The sequence below is a fragment of the Terrapene carolina genome, unplaced genomic scaffold, assembly GCF_002925995.2.
Source record: "Terrapene carolina triunguis isolate 2854851 unplaced genomic scaffold, T_m_triunguis-2.0 Scaffold192, whole genome shotgun sequence".
NCBI lineage: Eukaryota > Metazoa > Chordata > Testudines > Emydidae > Terrapene > Terrapene triunguis.
The window spans coordinates 17,984,367-18,001,455 of NW_020664543.1; the positions used below are offsets into that span (position 1 = coordinate 17,984,367).

Below are 17,089 nucleotides of genomic sequence, written 5' to 3' on the forward strand. Positions count from 1 at the left end.
CCCATAATAGAATTTGGCTAGGGCACTGCAGCTGCCTGTCCAGATTTTTAAGGATGCTCAGCATCCATCTCCACTTATATCCCAGATCTGGCCCAATATCCTTATTATTGTTGAAAGAACCAGAGGGATCTTTATTAGCCACAGGACCTCTTTTGTCTTATTCAAAAGTGGCACTCCCAATACCCCAGCATGGTGGCACTGGGACCGTAGCAATCGAATAAGAGCCCCACCTACGGTGACCCTAACACAATCCCTGCAGCCCCTGGGTTTGCCCTCAGGAAGAAATGCCCTTGCATAGTAAAAGTTCTGACACCAGATCAACCTTCCTGAGGTTGTGTGGCTCTGAAAAAAACAACCACCAAACATTTCCACGTAAGCCTCTTTCCATTTGCATTTGAAACATTTATTTTGGGAAATACATATTAAACACTATTATTTATACAAAAAAGGACTAAATTTGTCATAATGCATATAACACCCAAAAGGCCATATTTAATAGATCTGGATTAATTTTTTTAAACATTTTTTTCCCAAAAATTAGATTACAAAGGAGAAAGCGGCATGTCTTGCTTGGCCCAGCTTGAGATACTGTCTAGGAAAGGAGTTTAAGATGGTGATAATTGCAGAAGTGCATCACGCAGAAAAGACTTTCTACCCTCCCCTTTAATAGTCTTCTTAACACTTGAAATTCATACATTTTTCAGTTAATACACAATAGTTTGTTTTTGCTAAAATATAGCAAGTCAGCAAGTAAATAATTCATTTTCCTCAACTTAACACAGCTCTGTAAAAATTCCTACATTTTTTCCAGGAGGGGGGCGAAACAGAGTTAAAGGGGAGTACAGATTTTACCTGCAAGGCAAACACACCTGCACAGACACATCATGTGTCCCATAACCAAACCCACCAGTATAGAACATCTGCCCATGCAGGCACGAAGGGGGGCGATCTTGCAAAATGCTACTTCCCTCTGCTATCATGCGGAATTGGGCCCTGCTAAACTCAATGCGCCTGCAATGGGTTCCTGTTGCAACCGGCCTGGCATGGATAGTAAGACAGCTGGAAATGGCGTGGAGGGATGCAGCCCTGAGCACCCTCTATGGTTGGGTCTCTGAAGAGTGATGTGGGGGGAGCAGCAGTCTGCAGATACTCCACTGATGAAGAAGAGCATGCGGGCCTCTGAATCAAGGCGAGAACAGCATCCCTCTTCAAAACCTTCCTACCGACTGTAAACGTGTAACTGGTCTCATCCCTCAGGGGGCTCTGCAGGAGTCTCCATGAGGCTGGAAGTTGGGACACCTTTGCCAGTTTGTGGGAGCACCAAGAGGAGACAATCTGGGCACAGTCTTACACCTCCACGGGGGGGTCAGAAAAGTGATGTTGGACAGGCACCAGAATCTCTCTTGGGGCTGGGCTTTTAGACAGAAGTTGAAGGCAGAGCATTGGATTTCTGCTCGAAGATCGACTTGCAGATGGGTGGTTCTGACCCTGCATGGAGTTTCATTTAAGCACATTTGGCGTTTACGGTAGCTGATCTAAGTCAACAGACCATGTTGGGGATCAAGGACCCTATACTACAAAGCTTGCGTGAGATACCAGCCTAGCCTTTCTTACAGCTGAAGGCTTCTAACATGCGTGTGGCATGCGGGGCTCGGTCTGTGTGCACGCACATGGTTCTCTAGAGAAAGCATTGCCAGATTAAGGAACTGGCTATGTACATATAAGTTGCCCAGGTAAAGGAATAAACCAAATTGATCCAACAGCCTCCTCTGGCTTATTTAAAACCTAATAAAACACACAAGTCACACAGTACAAAGAATTCCGGCCCCCTGCCCGTGCTTTGCAGAGATGGTTCTGTTCTCAGCCCCCTTCACACACAAACGTACTCTGAGCCTTCAACAAGGACACTGAATTAAAAATAAATACACAAGTGTTCCCAGGAAACCAGCCATAGGTATGATCCAAGCACTGAGTGACAGGGAAAAACTGGGAAGAATCATCTCTGGAGAGTCAATCTCAATTGGCATTTGGCAGGCTGCACAGAAACTAGCTATTGCATGGGAGCTGAATTCAAAGGCACTTCTCTCAGAACGGGCTGGGATTTAAAGATCCATGAGTCACTCCATGGCATTCCTGGCTTATTGCATGTAGGCAGGTAACAGGGAGTGGAGTGAGTGGGTTGGCTAGGCACAGGGCTGGGGGCAGAAGAGAGGAAGCAGAGGTAAGCTTGTGATCACCTTCCCTATCTATCCTCATGCCCGCACCTCGCTTATGAAGGCCATGTTTACTTAGAGAAAGCCTTGCCTTCAATGGACGGAGGAGAAAATAAAAGAGCCACATGACGCAGGGCAAAGCCATCTGGTTCCAACGAGCTTTACAGACATGATGCATGGCAGCAAGGAGGGCAGGCCGCCTCTTCTCCGAGACAGCCCCCGGCCCCACTCCATGGCGCCGTTTCAAGACACGGAGGAGAGAGAAATCAGATTAATTTCATTATCGGCTCCTGTGAGCAAGGAGGAGGAGACTCACCCCTACCTAATGGCTTGGATTTCATTATAAAGCAACCCTCGGAGCCCGCTCCAGCTCCTGGTGAAGCCAGGTAGAGTTAGTTGGAGCAGGCCTTCGCGAGGAGGGGGCTCTTCCACCTACCCTGGGGTTACACTTTGGGCTAGTGTTAGATAATAAATAGAGACTGACTTCTGACTTGGAACAGTCATCTCCTCCCCTCCCCTGCCATCCTGTCCAACCACCCAGCTGCCCCTCGCTACGCCCAACGGGAGCTGAGAACGGAACCCCTGCGCCACGAGGCGGGCAGCGCCAGGGGCCTGGCAGTCACCACGCTCTTCATGATAGATACGGCATCAGGTTATTTGGTCAGTTAACATCGGCAGCGCGGGGGAGGGGGATGGTGGCGGTGGCAGAAGAATTATATAAAAATAAAGGGGGGGAGGGGAAGAAATGAGAGCGCGAGCGCGTTGGGTCCTGGCGACGGAGCGAGACGGTTACATTTCGTTGGCCTCCTGGTCGGCCACGCCGTTGGAGAGTGCACTCCGGCCCTCGTTCAGCCGCTTCACTCTGTAGGCTTCAAAGTGGAAGCCGCTGGTAATGTCCTTGATGTTCTGCATGTGTGTCCTGAGGGAAGCAGAGAAGCTGGTTAAATGAGATCTCTCTGCGCAGATGCGTGGCCCCACAATGGGGCTTTCACGGCAGCAGAGTCTGCCACCACCTCTCCCATGCTGCCACCTCAAACCCCGCAATTTCAAGGTCTCTAGCCCTTCTCATTATTCTGGGAACCTCGAGAATGTGACCCCAATGTACCTGATGCAGTTGGAACAACAGCCCTGAGAGATGCCAACTGCCCTTGTTCATTAAAATTGCCCCAACAGACGTGTGTGGTCCCCCTCTACAGAAAGCCTGGCCCAAAGAGCCCACAGGCTCATATTTTGACCCTCTGAAGACTGCGAGTAGGCGGAGCATCTGCAGTGGGCAGAGCTTACAGTATAGGCAGGTCTTGGAAGAGTACTGCCTCTCTGACCCCCATAACCTCTGCATCTCCACCCTCCTCCCATGAGATGCGGTAGCGGAGTGGCTAAGGCACTCAAGTACAGTTCTGAAAGTCAGGGGTTCAAGTCTTGCTCAATCTCATGCAAAGACCACCTCCAGTTCACGAGGCCCCCATATGGGCCCCCATCCACTTAGGACAGTCAAAGGTGGGCGGAGGCAATGCTGGCCACATTGCTCCTTGGTCCCGTGGGCTAGGAAACAGATGTGCCTTAACCACTTTGGCCTGATGAGCCATTGGCTCAGGGAAACTTTGATAACGGGGAGGGGGAACAAGAGCAGCTTGGCCTCCCATTCCCCTGGGGGAAGAATCACTCATATGGGAGAGGCAAGTGGTAGCACAGAGCCTCCATCAGCCCCCTCCCCACAACTCTCAGTTTCTCTCGATTCCCTGCTGTTCTGAGGAGGGCATTGACAGGTGATCTAGTGCGATGGCAAGGAAGGGCTTGGCCATGGGATTACTGTTGGAGGAAAGGCTCCGGGCAGATCTAGCCTGGCTCATGGGGGAGGTATTGAGCCCTGCACACTATTTGCAGGGGTGGGGAAAGCCCATACCTCAGGGCTGACTGCCTAGAGGGGGTTATGTGGAGTGGTGGAATACACTCAGGGAAGCAGCCTGCGTTGGCAGGGAATGGCCGCCACAGGTTTCCCCAGCTCAGAGCTCTCTGCAGCTTTGCTACCTGTGGAGAAGGCTCTTCCTCTCACAGGGGCCCTTACGCACAACTCTGCAACCAGCATGCCCCTCTCTCCACTTGCTGCCCGCCCTTTAGTCTGCAAAGCACTTCTGAGAGCAGCGTGACTCACACCCAAACAGCAGGTTGGGCCCGTCTCAAAGTCAGGCTGCGTGTCAGTCATATCTTTCACCCAGGAGCTGACCAAATGGCCCCTGGACTCCAGTGTAATACCGCCGACAGTGACTAGAGCTAGGGGCTTCAGGGAAAGGCCTGGAATTCCTAGACTCCATATATCATGAGGGGAAGTTTCCCCCCATCCAAGCTGGCAATCAACTTAAGCCACGATACACAAGTCCAACGCCCCTTATCGCTTTAACCTAGCTGGTGTGACTGCAGGGACTAGTCTTATTTGTGCCGGAAGTTTTAGGCCTGGAGGTGGTTACTCTTCAGAAGGGTTTAAATGGGGTTTAGAGCATCACCTTTGCCACTGTAGGGAACCACACCTGGGATTCCACTCACTAGTATGAGCCCAGTGCTACAGCAGCCAACTGGAGGGCATGGAGATGTATTGTGGCAATGGGCAGCTGGCACGTTGATGCAGGAGACACTGGGCCCGAAGCAATCTTTGGGATGCCTCTTTCGTGGGTATCGCTAGTCTGACAGCAGGGCTCCCTTCCCATTCCCTACTCCCTAACTTCTCCTGCTGGCCAGCGCACACGGGAAGCCCCCTAGTTCACGTCCTCATTCAAGAGGCTATGGATTGCACAGCAGCTGTTGCTACTGTGATCTGCAAGAAGCAAGGGCAGAGAGGATAAAGCAGCTCATGCACCAAGCAACCGCTGAGCTCTGCCCTTCCCTTTGATGCCACCTGCTGGCAGAAGTGAGACGAACACAACAATGGAGTCTCTTTCTCACCCAAGAGCAGTTATACCGACCTGATCAGGAGATCCCGCAGATAAGCAAACTCACAGTGTGTCGTGTTCTCAACTGGAAAGGAGAAGAGGAGGCAAACCGTTAGGCCGCAGCCCAGAACACAGCCACGTTTCCTAAGCAAGGCAGCAATTTCAGGACAAGCGGGACTCTGCCTTTGGTTTCAGAATTTGCACCCATGCACGGTGGGCTTGCAAACAGCCTGGAGCCGGAGCTTCAGCCCAGCAGAAGGGTCACTCAGCTGAGGGATTCCATGGGCTTAAAATCAACGTTTGCCTGTCATGAGGAAAAAGCCTCTTTGCCATCGTAAGCCAGGATATTTACACAGAGGCTCATTAGCTGTTACCTGCCTAAAGAACAGCTGGCAAGAGACGGGAAGAGCTTTCATGTCTGTTTCCTCTGCTCACGCTCACTCGCTGCTGGAGTGAACACCCTCCAGTGTAAGCCCACTACCACTTCACTGCGTCACCAAGGCAAGGGGCACCAAGTGACTCCTCGCAAACAACGAATCTGTTTCAACGTAAGTGTCTCCCGGGATGGCCTGGGTAACCGGAAAGGCAAAGGGGAGAATGGTTTTGTGGTTAAGGTACTGGACTGTGACTCAGTAGCCCTGGATTCAATTCCTGGCTTTACCACAGACTTCCTGTGGGACCTGGAGCAGATCTCTGGGCCTTAGTCTGCCCCTCCCCCCAATCTTGATTCATGCTGTGGAATGACATGATCTACTATTGGGACTGTTTGGATTAAAAGCTGCGTGGAGAGAAAAGCCTTTAAAAAAAGATCACAGTGCTGTGTGATCATCCTCTGTCCTGCTCTCAGTACATTGTGTGTTTGAACAGTGCTCTTGGTCTAATTCAGAGGGACAGATCCTTGGGCAAAGGATCCCTTTGTTTTCTACATGGGTGAACACAATGCTCAAATAGCAAGCAGATTAACAACACTATTTCTGCAACATAACCAATGGCAAATGTTGGGTCCTTGAGTCTCCCTATACTGAAGGCAGATACCCCCCACCTGAAGGATGACCAGCATTTCTCACAAACCCACCCAGGACCATCACTGCCAAGCCTTGAGAGTTACCAAGAACGGGCCACAAGAGGGCATCCGAGGGTTTAAAATAAAATGGGTTTCTCTGGCATCTTTGTTAAGCGCTTACTCAAAATAGGATTTCTATAAAAAGAATCGAAAAAGCTCTGAAATGGAAGGTGGGGGGGAAGAGAGGGAGGGAGCAGTGAAATCACATGGACTGTGCCTCTGGGATCCTCGCTACCGAGAGCAGAGCATGTGTCATCTGTTAGAGGTATGCTTCCCCAGTGAAATGCTGGCGTGAAACTGACTGTGGAAGGAAAGAAGGGAGGAAAAAAAAAAGAAATGAAAAGAGGAAAGCAGAGGGGAAGAGGAAGAAGAAAGGAAGGTTCAGCACGTGGTGGGGAAGAGAGAAGAACAGATCCCGCGAGAGTCCTGGACAGGACTATTCAAACACCCCAGCGGGTGCTGAGAGGCTGCCCGTCTGCACAGACACCCCCCTCAACCCCCCCGCAGGCAGCCAGCATTCGGTTTCAGGCTCCTGAAGCAACTGAGGAGACTGGCTTGGTGCGTGGAGAATCCCTTCCAGATGCAAGGCAGGGAGGGCCTGAGGAGCTGGATATGGCTATTTGTGGGCCCTTTCATGAAGCAGCAAGATGGAAAAAAAGGCTGTGCGCCCCCTGCAGGCACTGGGGGGATGGGAAGGAGAAAGGGGCTGGGAAGAAGGGCCCCGCCCCCATTCAACTTGATCCTAGCGTTTTCAGAGAGGCAAAAGATGGCACCACTCAGTATCCTTCATTCCCAGCCTCTGCTGATTAGGGAGTGGGGGTAGGTGGGTGGAGACTATTCCGTGGGGCAGAGAAAGTCATACACTAGTCCCAACTGAGCACAGTGGCTATTGCTAGTGCAGCTGAATCCACTGAAGGTGACTGGCAAAAAAAAGTGCTAACTTGGGGCTGTGCCCATTTTTGTTCCTTTGGACAGATAAAAGCCGTCGAATGGGAGTGCCACCTCCTAACAGGCACACGTTCCTCCTCAGCAATAGCAGGCGTGTCCAGTCTTCTCTGGAGAACCATTGGGAGGCAGCAGAGATGGGTATGGGGAGCTCTAGGACCTTGCAGGGATAAAGGGGGTGAATATGTAACAAAGGCTTGCTCTCTCTCCAGTGTATGTTGGCCCTTGTAGTTAAACAAGGGACAGCCCAACCCCCCACGATAGCTCTCTTGGAATATCATCTTCTCCTCCCTCACTCTCTAGTCTCCAGGGCAGACCAGATGATTCTGGTGGAAAATGCACACGGAATCCCCATCCCCTCATGTGCTCCCTTCCCGTCTTTCTCCATCAGAATGCGGCAGTTTCAGGTCACCTTGGACTACAGATTTCCAGGCTCAACTGCACCAACAATGGCTGCAGGCTAGGGAAACAGAGATTTCTAGAGCCTGTTAAGAGAATCTCCACACTTACATGGCACTCCTGCAGCCAGGCCCCTCCTTTGGGGCAGTTGTTGAACAAGAGAAAGATGCTGGCATCAGGGCAGAAGACAGGAGAGAAGGGAGACAACAGAAAGGAAAACAACGGGAGCAGTGGAGGATCCTCCCCTCCTAACCAGCAGTCAGGAGAACAATGAAAGGGCTCAGAAATGACCCTGCTCTCACCCTCAATCACAGGGATTCTTCAGGAGCCCTCTCCTTCCTTGGTCCTTCAACTCCCATGACACTGCAGGGCAGCGGTGGGAATGTTGCTTTGGGAGGTGCGGGGATGCACTGCGTTGGGGGCGGAGGGAAGGGCAAGAGGGGTGAGGGGAGCATGGAACAGGCATCAGAGACTGAAATATTTCAAAGCCCTGTGGGGAAGCATAGGAGGGGGAGCTCTTGATCTGTATTACAGTAGCACCTTCACTGGCCTCAGCTGAGATCAGGCTCCATTGTGCTAGGCATGTACACACTAAGACAGTGCCTGACCCAAAGAGCTAACAGTCTAAACAGACAAGGCAGAGAAAGCGGTAAGAGGGGAGACAGGTTCCACAAGTGCCAGTGACTTGCTCAAGGTCACACCAGCTCAGTGGCAGAGCTAGAAACAGAACCCAGGTCTCCTGGACTCCAGCCTGATGCCCTAACCACTGGGCCATTCTGCCTCCCTTATGACCACTTATCAAACACCAGTGCTTCTCCTTCAATAGCAGCCGTGTAATCTCCTCTGTAGGGCCTCAGCACCATTCTGGAGGGAACCTCACCCGTGTCTGCTTCGCTGCGAATGGAGAGCTGCCAGAGCCATTTCACACAGACTGCCCACCAGCCATGAGACCCCAGCTCTGGGATGCTTGGCCTGGGCTCTGCAGTGTCACAAGGCTTTCAAGATCCACTCCCATCAAAACCCCAGAACTGGACCCTGCTCTATTCTGTAGAGGGCAGTGGTGCGCGCTCTATCCACATATTACACATGCTTCCAATTACCACCCTTTGACTTCCCGTTCAAACACTGCAGAAGACAGACACGGGGGTGGTGGGAGCAAACGACGACAGCCCCTACCTTCAATGGTGCCCCACTTTGTTTTCCTTCCAAGAATTCTTCTCCCATTAACCTGGTATTCCTGGTCACTGCCCACCACTGCAAAAGGAATCATTTCCTGGAGGGACAGAACATAGCGCACAGGTTAATGGCTTCATCCAGGAAGCCAGCAGGTAAACCAAACTGGGCAGAGCGGCCTTGGGTAGGATAATCCACAGCCAGCCCGGCAGGCAAAGCCATTCCGGTAAGTGTTTAAGAGCTCTGGTCTCCGGGCTGTGGGTCTATCCTCCAGAGAAATCTACAGAGGGGATTTTTTACTGACGACTTTCACAGGAACATCTCCATAGGTTTGACTTGTCTGTTTCCAATGCACGTTAATGGGGGCACAGCAACGGAGGCTAGAAACATCGCCGCCGTCATGTGTGGGGCCAACCCAACAGCAGCTGCTCTCCCAAGAAGGGCCCAGCTTCCTTGGCTTCCCTTTGGGAGACTGGTGGTAGCTCTGGGAAACACGGCAGGCAGCCAGGACTAAAAATGGGGGATTGGGGGCTTTCGAAAACCAAAGCGAGGGGACGGATCACCTCAGCAAGCGCTGGGCAGGGCCTCACACACAGCTCTGTGAATGCTGTTAGCACCATTTGTTGCAACGCCCCCTGCTGCTCCAGTCACAGACACCAATAAAAATCTGCCAACGCATCTCTATCCTGGCTGCTCCCTTCCAATCGTGCCCCTCTCGGCTAGCTCTTACTATTTAGAGCCTCCAATCAATAGTGCCGCCAGAGGGAAATTCTCTTCAGAGAACAGGATGCCTCCACCCAGAGCGCGACAGGAAAAGGGCATCGCCTGTACATGGCTTGGCAACAGCGCACAGCGCGGAGGGGCTCCTCTGCCCACTTGTTAAAGGCTGTTGAGGGAGAATCATAACCTAGCACAGGGGTGGGCAAACTTTTTGGGCCAAGGGCCACATCTGGGTGGGGAAATTGTATGTAGAGCTGGGGCAAGGGGTTGGGGTGCGGGAGGGGGCTCAGGGAAGGGGGTTGGGGTGCAGGAGGGGTGCGGGGTGTACGAGGGGGGCTCAGGGCAGGGAGTTGGGGTGCAGGAGGGGTGCGCAGTGCAGGCAGGGGGCTTAGGGCAGGGAGTTGGGGGGCAGGGTGCAGGAGGGATTCGGGCTCTGGGGTGGCAGCAGCATGCACGGGGGCGAGGGTAGGCTCCCTGCATGCTTGCCCTGGCCCTGGCCCCGCGCCACTCCAGGAAGCGCTGCTGCCCCTTGCTGGGCCTCCAGGTACCTCCCCCGAATTTCCCATTGGCCGTGGTTCCCCATTCCTGGCCAATGGGAGCTGCGGGGGGCGGTGCCTGGAGGCAAGGGCCCAGGGGCCGCAGGGACGTCAGGCCGGCCGCTGCTGAAAGCGGCACGGCGCCTGCGGCGCCACAGGGGGCAATCCCGTGGGCCGGATCCAAAGCCCTGCGGGCCATAGTTTGCCCACCCCCTGACCTAGGAGGAAGCTGCAGCGACACCTCAAAGGGCAAGAGGGCTTGAAAGAGTGGCAGAAAGATGACACTAGCCCATCGCTAATGGCTGATTTGCTGCCCCACTGCCAGCTGTCGCACCTCAGAGTCAGAAAGTACCAGTGGGTGCCAAAGGGCTGGGAAACATTCTCATTCAGAGCCCTCCTCTTCCTAGCCTAGCTTCCCAGCCTGGCTTTGCCTCCAGGGCCCCTGTTGGGTGAAGACCATGGTCCAGCGTGTCACATTTAGGGAGCCGGACTCTAACAGCCAGGCCAGTTCTCAATGAGCCGTCTGGAAACAAGTCACAGCCCCAGCCCCCAAACGCCAGCCGCAGGAGGCCTTCGCTTGCTCCTTGGACAGCAGCAACGGCCAATATTCCCCAAGGCCCAGACCAGCGGTGTCAGGGACACAACACAAGAAGGAAGGCCACTCTACCTACTTTCCTATCCCTGTGGGAGGGAAGTGGAGCAAACACCCAGCCAGCCCGCTGCCAGGAGGACGGGGCTCAGCATCCCAGGCTAAGGCTGAAATCAGGCAATACTCATGCCCTTGGGAGCAAATCTCCCACCCTCTCTTTCTATATTGTCTCCAGTCTCTGTGCACAAACAGGGGTAAAGTGCACCAGCCTTGGAAAGGAAATACAGGCACTTTGCTGAACCCCCACAAAATCTTCACAAGCCTTTGGAGCCGTAGGGCCCAGCCCAAAGAGCTCTGGGCCACAGTGCTACAGGATGAAAGTACCGTCCACTCACTCTGAATTTCTCATTCACAAGCCGGTCCTCAGAGTCTTCATCAAACTCCTTCTGGGGATACACGTCAATGTCATTGGAGAGCAGGTCGGCCGTGATCTGAAGAAGACGGACACGGAAAGGACACCACGTTAGACTCCATGACCAAGACTGCTGCCTTTCAGCCTCCCCAGCAGCATAGCAGGGCTGCATCCTGCACAATCCTGAATGGCCCTAGAGTAACTCAAAGCCCTCCCCAGCTTGGAACTAGCCAGGCAACCTTGCTTCCCCCCCCTCCCCTCCTTACTGCTCAGTGAAGGACACGTGTTTGATCCACCCAGCCTGAAGTGCAGCCCGTGAAGTTCTAGAAGATCCTCTCTTCATCACCCCACCGCCCCCAGGATAGCGTCCATCTCTGAGCGGAGCAGAAGGCCACACAGATCAAGATGAAGCATTGCAAGCTGGGCCCCGCCTTCATATTAAAAAGACAAAGGGTAGTGACAGCCTGCACCATCTGCAGCAAGTCAGGGCGACCACGCATCTTCCAGGCACGTGCTCATGAGACTTGGAGGTGGGCAAGTTTGGGTGCCCCGGAATAAGTTAACAAGCCACTGTTTGGTATTTTTGTCTTGCTCCCATTCCCTGGAAGAGGAACCCCAGTTCTGGTGCTGCAGATCCTCAGAGGGATCCCGTGGGGGCAGGAACACACAGCTCAGTGAACTGTAGATGCATGAACTTGCTCTTTCTATCTGAGACCTTTATAACGTCCCTTCAGGTAGACGCTGCAGCTGGCCATGAATGAGAACACAGACGGTGTGGGAAATCCCACTCCAGGAACAGTGTGCCTCTGTCCAGCCCGACACCGTGGGGAGAAAACCAAGCTGCTCCATGGCATTGGCTACTGCAATGGCTGCAATCTTGGCTGATACCTTGCAAACTGAGCCACGGCCTCCAGAGCTGAAAGCATGAGCTAAAGCTGCAGACTCGAGGGTCGTGCTCAGTAGCTGGGCAGAGTAACAGACTCCCATTCTCTGGGGATCGAGCTCAGAGGAGGACAGACACACACTGATCAGTGGGTTACGCCACCATGGACCCTGCACAGGATAACACCACAGGAGAGAGGCACCCTGCTCTGAGAAGCACAGTGGAGTAGTGACACCCAAGCCCCAGGGGCTGAAGAGCCTGGAATGGGATCTCAGAAACATATTTCAGTTGAAAACAAACCATCTGCCAGGAGACTTGCTCTGAGGGAGCCTCACTTCGCAGTCTGGGACCTGCTAGGTGTCTGAGACAACACCAAAGCTTTTCCCCTGCTAGACACTGGGCTGATCCTCCACCAGCTACTCAGCCACCCCCTCCCCCCAGATCCATGGGTTTGAGGTGGAGGAGTGGCTCGTACTCCCGTTGGCACACCACACACTGCTCCTCACTGCCTTAAGCAGACGGTAGCATTGGGTCGTTCAACAGTGAGGTCATTCCCTCCTCCACACCAGGCCTAAAGGGCAGAGCATCCTACCCAGACAGGGGGATGGTCTGTTACGCCAGATCAGTGTCAGGTTTAAACCAAGCACTGGCACTGCACCATTCACCCGGGGAGAAGGGCAGATTTTCAGCTTCTGAATCCTCTAATGTGCACGGGATTAGCAACCCTGACACCGAGTGGGGGGGCGTGCAGAGTGTGCTGGCCCACACTCCCCAGTGCTGTGAACATCTCGCTGAGATGCATGCACTAGACGCACATGGATACCAGGTTCCTGGAGGGAGATTCGGGTGCCATCAGCACCAGAACACACCTGTGTTGTTTGCCTTGAAGAAAACTCACGTTTGAATCCAAGTCTGAATGGTGCCAGTGCCATGAGGCTGGCACTGGCTCTAGATCAGCCCTGCACTTCAGGGGAGGTGAACCCCATCCCCCAAGCCAGAAACATCCACTCTGACAAACTTCCCCACCTGAAAGCACGCTCCGTTCTTGGGGGTGGGGGAGTCACGTAACACCAGCAAAGACATGCTGCGGTTTCAGGAGCAGGTTTGGCTTTAATGTGGGAAGGAACGACTGTGCAGGTCTTTGGACTCCACTTTGGTGTAAGTTAACAGAGCATTGGCGTAAATCTGGAATAATGCCACCCAGCCCATGGGAATTATCCCCACCCAAGCAAGAACAGAATCCGGACCTACTGAGATCTGAATGGGGACAACACAGCCGCTGGTGGTTAATGCTCCGTCACCACTACAATGGGCCAGAAAACAGAGTTTAAAGGCAGTTCCAGCTAAATCACCTTCCAATACACTATGGCCACCTAATGCAGATGAGGCTATTGCATATTACAGCTGTGCCCATGTGTATAGATCTAGAGAGAGACACACCCATACACCCCTAACCCGTATTGCCAGAGCCATATTTGACCACTGGGGGCCAGATCCTCAGCTGGTGTAAAACAGCACAGCTCCACTGTCTCCTGATTTACATCAGCTGAGGATCCGGAGCTGCTGATTGGTTCCATTGGAGCCCGTTGCAGAAGGGTGCAAGGGGTCCAGTCTCACATGGCGCGTAGACCAGCACAGTTACGTTTTCCACCTCCTTTTGGGAAGGATTTTAAGAGTCTGGTTATGATAAAAAATGTAACTCAATAAAAAGGAGGAACTTCTTAGCCTGCCTTCCTCCTACCAGGGCCCAGTGCTGCTCAGAGACGCCCCTGCCACCCAATTAGAGTGAATAGGGTGGTACAGGGCTGAAAGAGCGAAGGGCAAAATTTGCTGAGTCTTCAAGTTCTATCTGTTCCTGCTTCCTTGACAAAGCCAAGTTTAGTCCATTAACTGCAAAGCCAATACGGCACCGGGAGAGCCAGCTGGATTCTATTGCGCCTGACGCGTCAACATTGTCAGCTCAGTTCCGAAAGCACAGGCTTTTCTTGCCAAGGATGAGATCTGAGGCACAGTGAGCCAAGCTGGATTTTCAGATTCCGGACTGACTCTAGCTCCAGCAGCTAGGCAGATGGAGAGGGAGCAACACATACGCGTGCACACGCCTTGTACCTTCTGAACTGAGCAAACGGCCTGTGGAAAAGTCAGCGGGAAATACCAGACTATGGCAGGCTAGACCGTCGCTGTTACAACCCTCCCCCTGACCGCAACCGCTCTTCACTTGTCCCCGACAGCACGGGCTGTCTGATAAAGCGCAGCCTGGGCTGGGCCACAAGATTTGGCTCCATTTCCAAAACTTTGCTTGGCCCACTGTAGAGATGGACCCAGCTGTGGAATTTGGATTCAACCCCACAAGTCAGATCGGTGGTTTCAATTCATGGCCCTCTCCCCCATGGATGGGGCGGGGAGATGCTCAAGCCAGCTCTGAACCCCAGCAGGCGGATGACGTTCAGTGAGCAGGGCAGCTCCTCCCCTTCCGCAGCGATGCTTTGAGTAAGACTCCAGCCAGGGAGGCTTCAGAGCTCTGTAGCCTCCCTCCACAATCCATAGCATCCCCCGATGACCTGGATACTACAATCTGTGCTCTCCCCCCCAACCCTGAGAGTCCCTCCTCATGCAGAACGTTAGCAAACCCTCTTCCCATAGCCTTGCTATATTGCCCAAGGTAAGAATGGGCTGGAATCAAACTGGGAATCTCTTTGCTTCTGTTGCTCCAAGTCAGATGCTTATGGAGACATGAGAGCACATGGATTTAGCTGTGCTTCATATTTTCCTTCACTGCCTTGAACCTGGATTTACAATGAACCCTTGCACCTCAAGCTATTTGCTACCACATACAAAGCCCCCCTCCCTGCTGGGCTCTTATGGGTTAATATTGGATTAGAGGACCAGGACATCCTGAAGTCAGCAGGACAACCCTGAGACCCCTTTCCCTGCATCTACCTGACTCCACCCCTTGCCCGTTTCCTTCCTGCGTCAGCCTCGCTGCATTCCGTGGGGATATTTATGGAACGCTGGCTGAGCTATTGGGTTGGCAAAACCCAGGCTATTTATGCTCAGAATGGCAATTCAGACTCGAGAAGCAGCAATCCAAGAGGTGACTGGTGGCTTGCTTATTTCTGCAGCGCATGCTGAGACCATCACGCTTGCAGCAACATCATCGGTCACATTACTGGATTTATAGCCCTTTGAAAGCCAAAGCAAAGCAGCGGCACCACAAGGAAACAGCACGCTTGGCTGTAGACTGAGACAAGGGAATTGCATCGTTTGCTTCCCCCGTCAATCTCAGAGCTGAGCTCAGCACGCATACATTTTGGCCTGGATTCTGTATCATTGCAGGATGCTGTGCAGTAATATGGGCTCCCCAAAAAGGGTTTAGAGGCTCGACATACAGCAGGACCGGCCTCCTAAAAACCATAAAAGCAGACTTGGGGGGAAAAATAAAACAGCCATGCAGAGAGAGACCAAGAGCTTGAAATCCACTGTGAGCTGACAGAAATCCAAGAGAAACACAAGGAACTGTTTGGAGGCGAAGGCCCTTCCTCCTGCCACATGGGATCACTCAGAGCTGCAGCCCAAGGAATGCTCTGGGCTCCAGGCCAGCCCTTCGGCTTTGCAGCCCTGCAGGGGGCGGTGGGGAAGGGAGGGAGAAGATGTGCCGGCTGGGGAGCGGCTGCCATCCCCTTACCCGTTTTTTGAAGTAGTCTCTCTCCTCCAGCGTTAACGTGTCGGCTTTGGCGATGACTGGCACGATGTTCACCACTTTGCTCAGGCGTCTCATGAACTCGATGTCTAGCGGTCGGAGGCTAAAAGCACAGCAGAGAAGAAAGGGAATCAGACGTCAACAATAGCAACGTTGGGGCTGTTGCAGGGGGAGAATCCCCAGCACAGAAAGGGTATTCAGAGCCTAGGAAAAGGCGGGTGGGCGGGGAAGTAATTTTGTAATGCTGGTGAACATCCCCCTCCAACCAACATTTTCTTAAAAGCAGGAGAGGGATAGAGACAGACACAAATACGGAAACATGCCAGGTTCCATTTTCCAAGTGCCCTGCAATCATTTATTAACCCTCAACACTCTGTGAAGGAGGAGAGGATTTTTATCTTTGTGAGGATTCTCAGCCACAGAGGATTTTAAGGAACTTGCCATGGCTACACAAGTCCTTTGCAGAGTTAGGATTAGCACTCAGGCATTCCTGGCTGGGCTCTGTCTGCTAAGCCATCCTGCCTTCCTTGTGCAATGGAATTGGACAGTTTAAGAGTGACCCACTGTATAAAACTTTGCCCATCCTGGCACCTGATCAGAATGAAGTGGAATCATGACCCTTCCCCCCCCCCCCCCCAGAGTAACTGGCCTATGGACCACACGCTTTGTACTGACCCCACTGCACAGGGGTGAATTTCACCCAAAACAACAGACCTGTCACTGCAGATAAAAAGGAGGACTTGGTTAATCCCCACACTGAGCAGTAGCAGTGGAACAGATTACTCTACTTCCACAGCAGGGTTAGAGAGGACATGAAGCATAAAGGGAAAACCAGATGCCTCAAAGCTACAAAGAATTCACAACCCAAATGATTGTCCTTCTTAGGACCCCAGCTAGAAGGCCGTCTAAAACCAAGCGTGGCCTCCGGTCTCGTTGAGAGCTGGCCAACAGCGTAAGGGAGCTAATTCCATCCACCCAGGCAAACTGCTGGAACACAAGGCCAGGGCTGCTTCTTTTGGCCCGGATGCTGCTGGGGTCCTGAATGCTTCTGCCCCTCGCGAAGAACACACACAATTTGGGTATTTGGATTTGCAGCTATTTGTGTTGGCCTGAGTGAGGCACGATCCCCCCGCCCGCTCCGACTGCCTCATCAGGCAACCAGACACGGTGCCAGGGAGAGCAAACCATTCCCATGGGGCTGAGGGGACCCCAGACAGCTTGGGAAGCAGAGTGGTAAGAAGAACAAACTACTGGAAAGAAGCGAGCACACTGCCATGTATGGTGCTGGGAAACAGGGACACTTTATGAGCACTGAAGCCCCTTGGGTGAGGGAAATCCCAAGGAATCTGCCTGCTTGAAACTGGTCAGAGCACACCAGTGGAGGCAGGGAGAGTGAGGAAAGGGCGCAACCAGGCCAGTGCTGGAGCCAAAGGGCTAACACTAAATTAATGCAACTTCACATTAATCAATCCTGGCCTCACCATCCTGCCTCACAGATGGGGGTGCATTTATCCCCAGTGCACAGTTGGGGA

General features: G+C 52.9%; 1 protein-coding gene across 4 annotated transcripts in view; it reads right to left on the reverse strand.

Annotated features, from left to right (window-relative positions):
* Nucleotides 1-387: 387 nt before the first annotated feature.
* Nucleotides 388-17,089, reverse strand: part of SEPTIN9 (septin 9) — a 250,111-nt gene continuing 233,409 nt past the window's right edge. For all 4 annotated transcript variants that reach the window (XM_024206297.2, XM_024206300.1, XM_024206298.1 and 1 more), the window contains 5 exons: nt 15,543-15,660; nt 10,958-11,053; nt 8,721-8,817; nt 5,171-5,222; nt 388-3,132 (listed from right to left, as the gene is read on the reverse strand). In XM_024206297.2, coding sequence (XP_024062065.1) covers nt 3,003-3,132; nt 5,171-5,222; nt 8,721-8,817; nt 10,958-11,053; nt 15,543-15,660 — 493 coding nt within the window. In that variant the 3' untranslated portion in view covers nt 388-3,002. The remainder of the gene's footprint in view (nt 3,133-5,170; nt 5,223-8,720; nt 8,818-10,957; nt 11,054-15,542; nt 15,661-17,089) is intronic.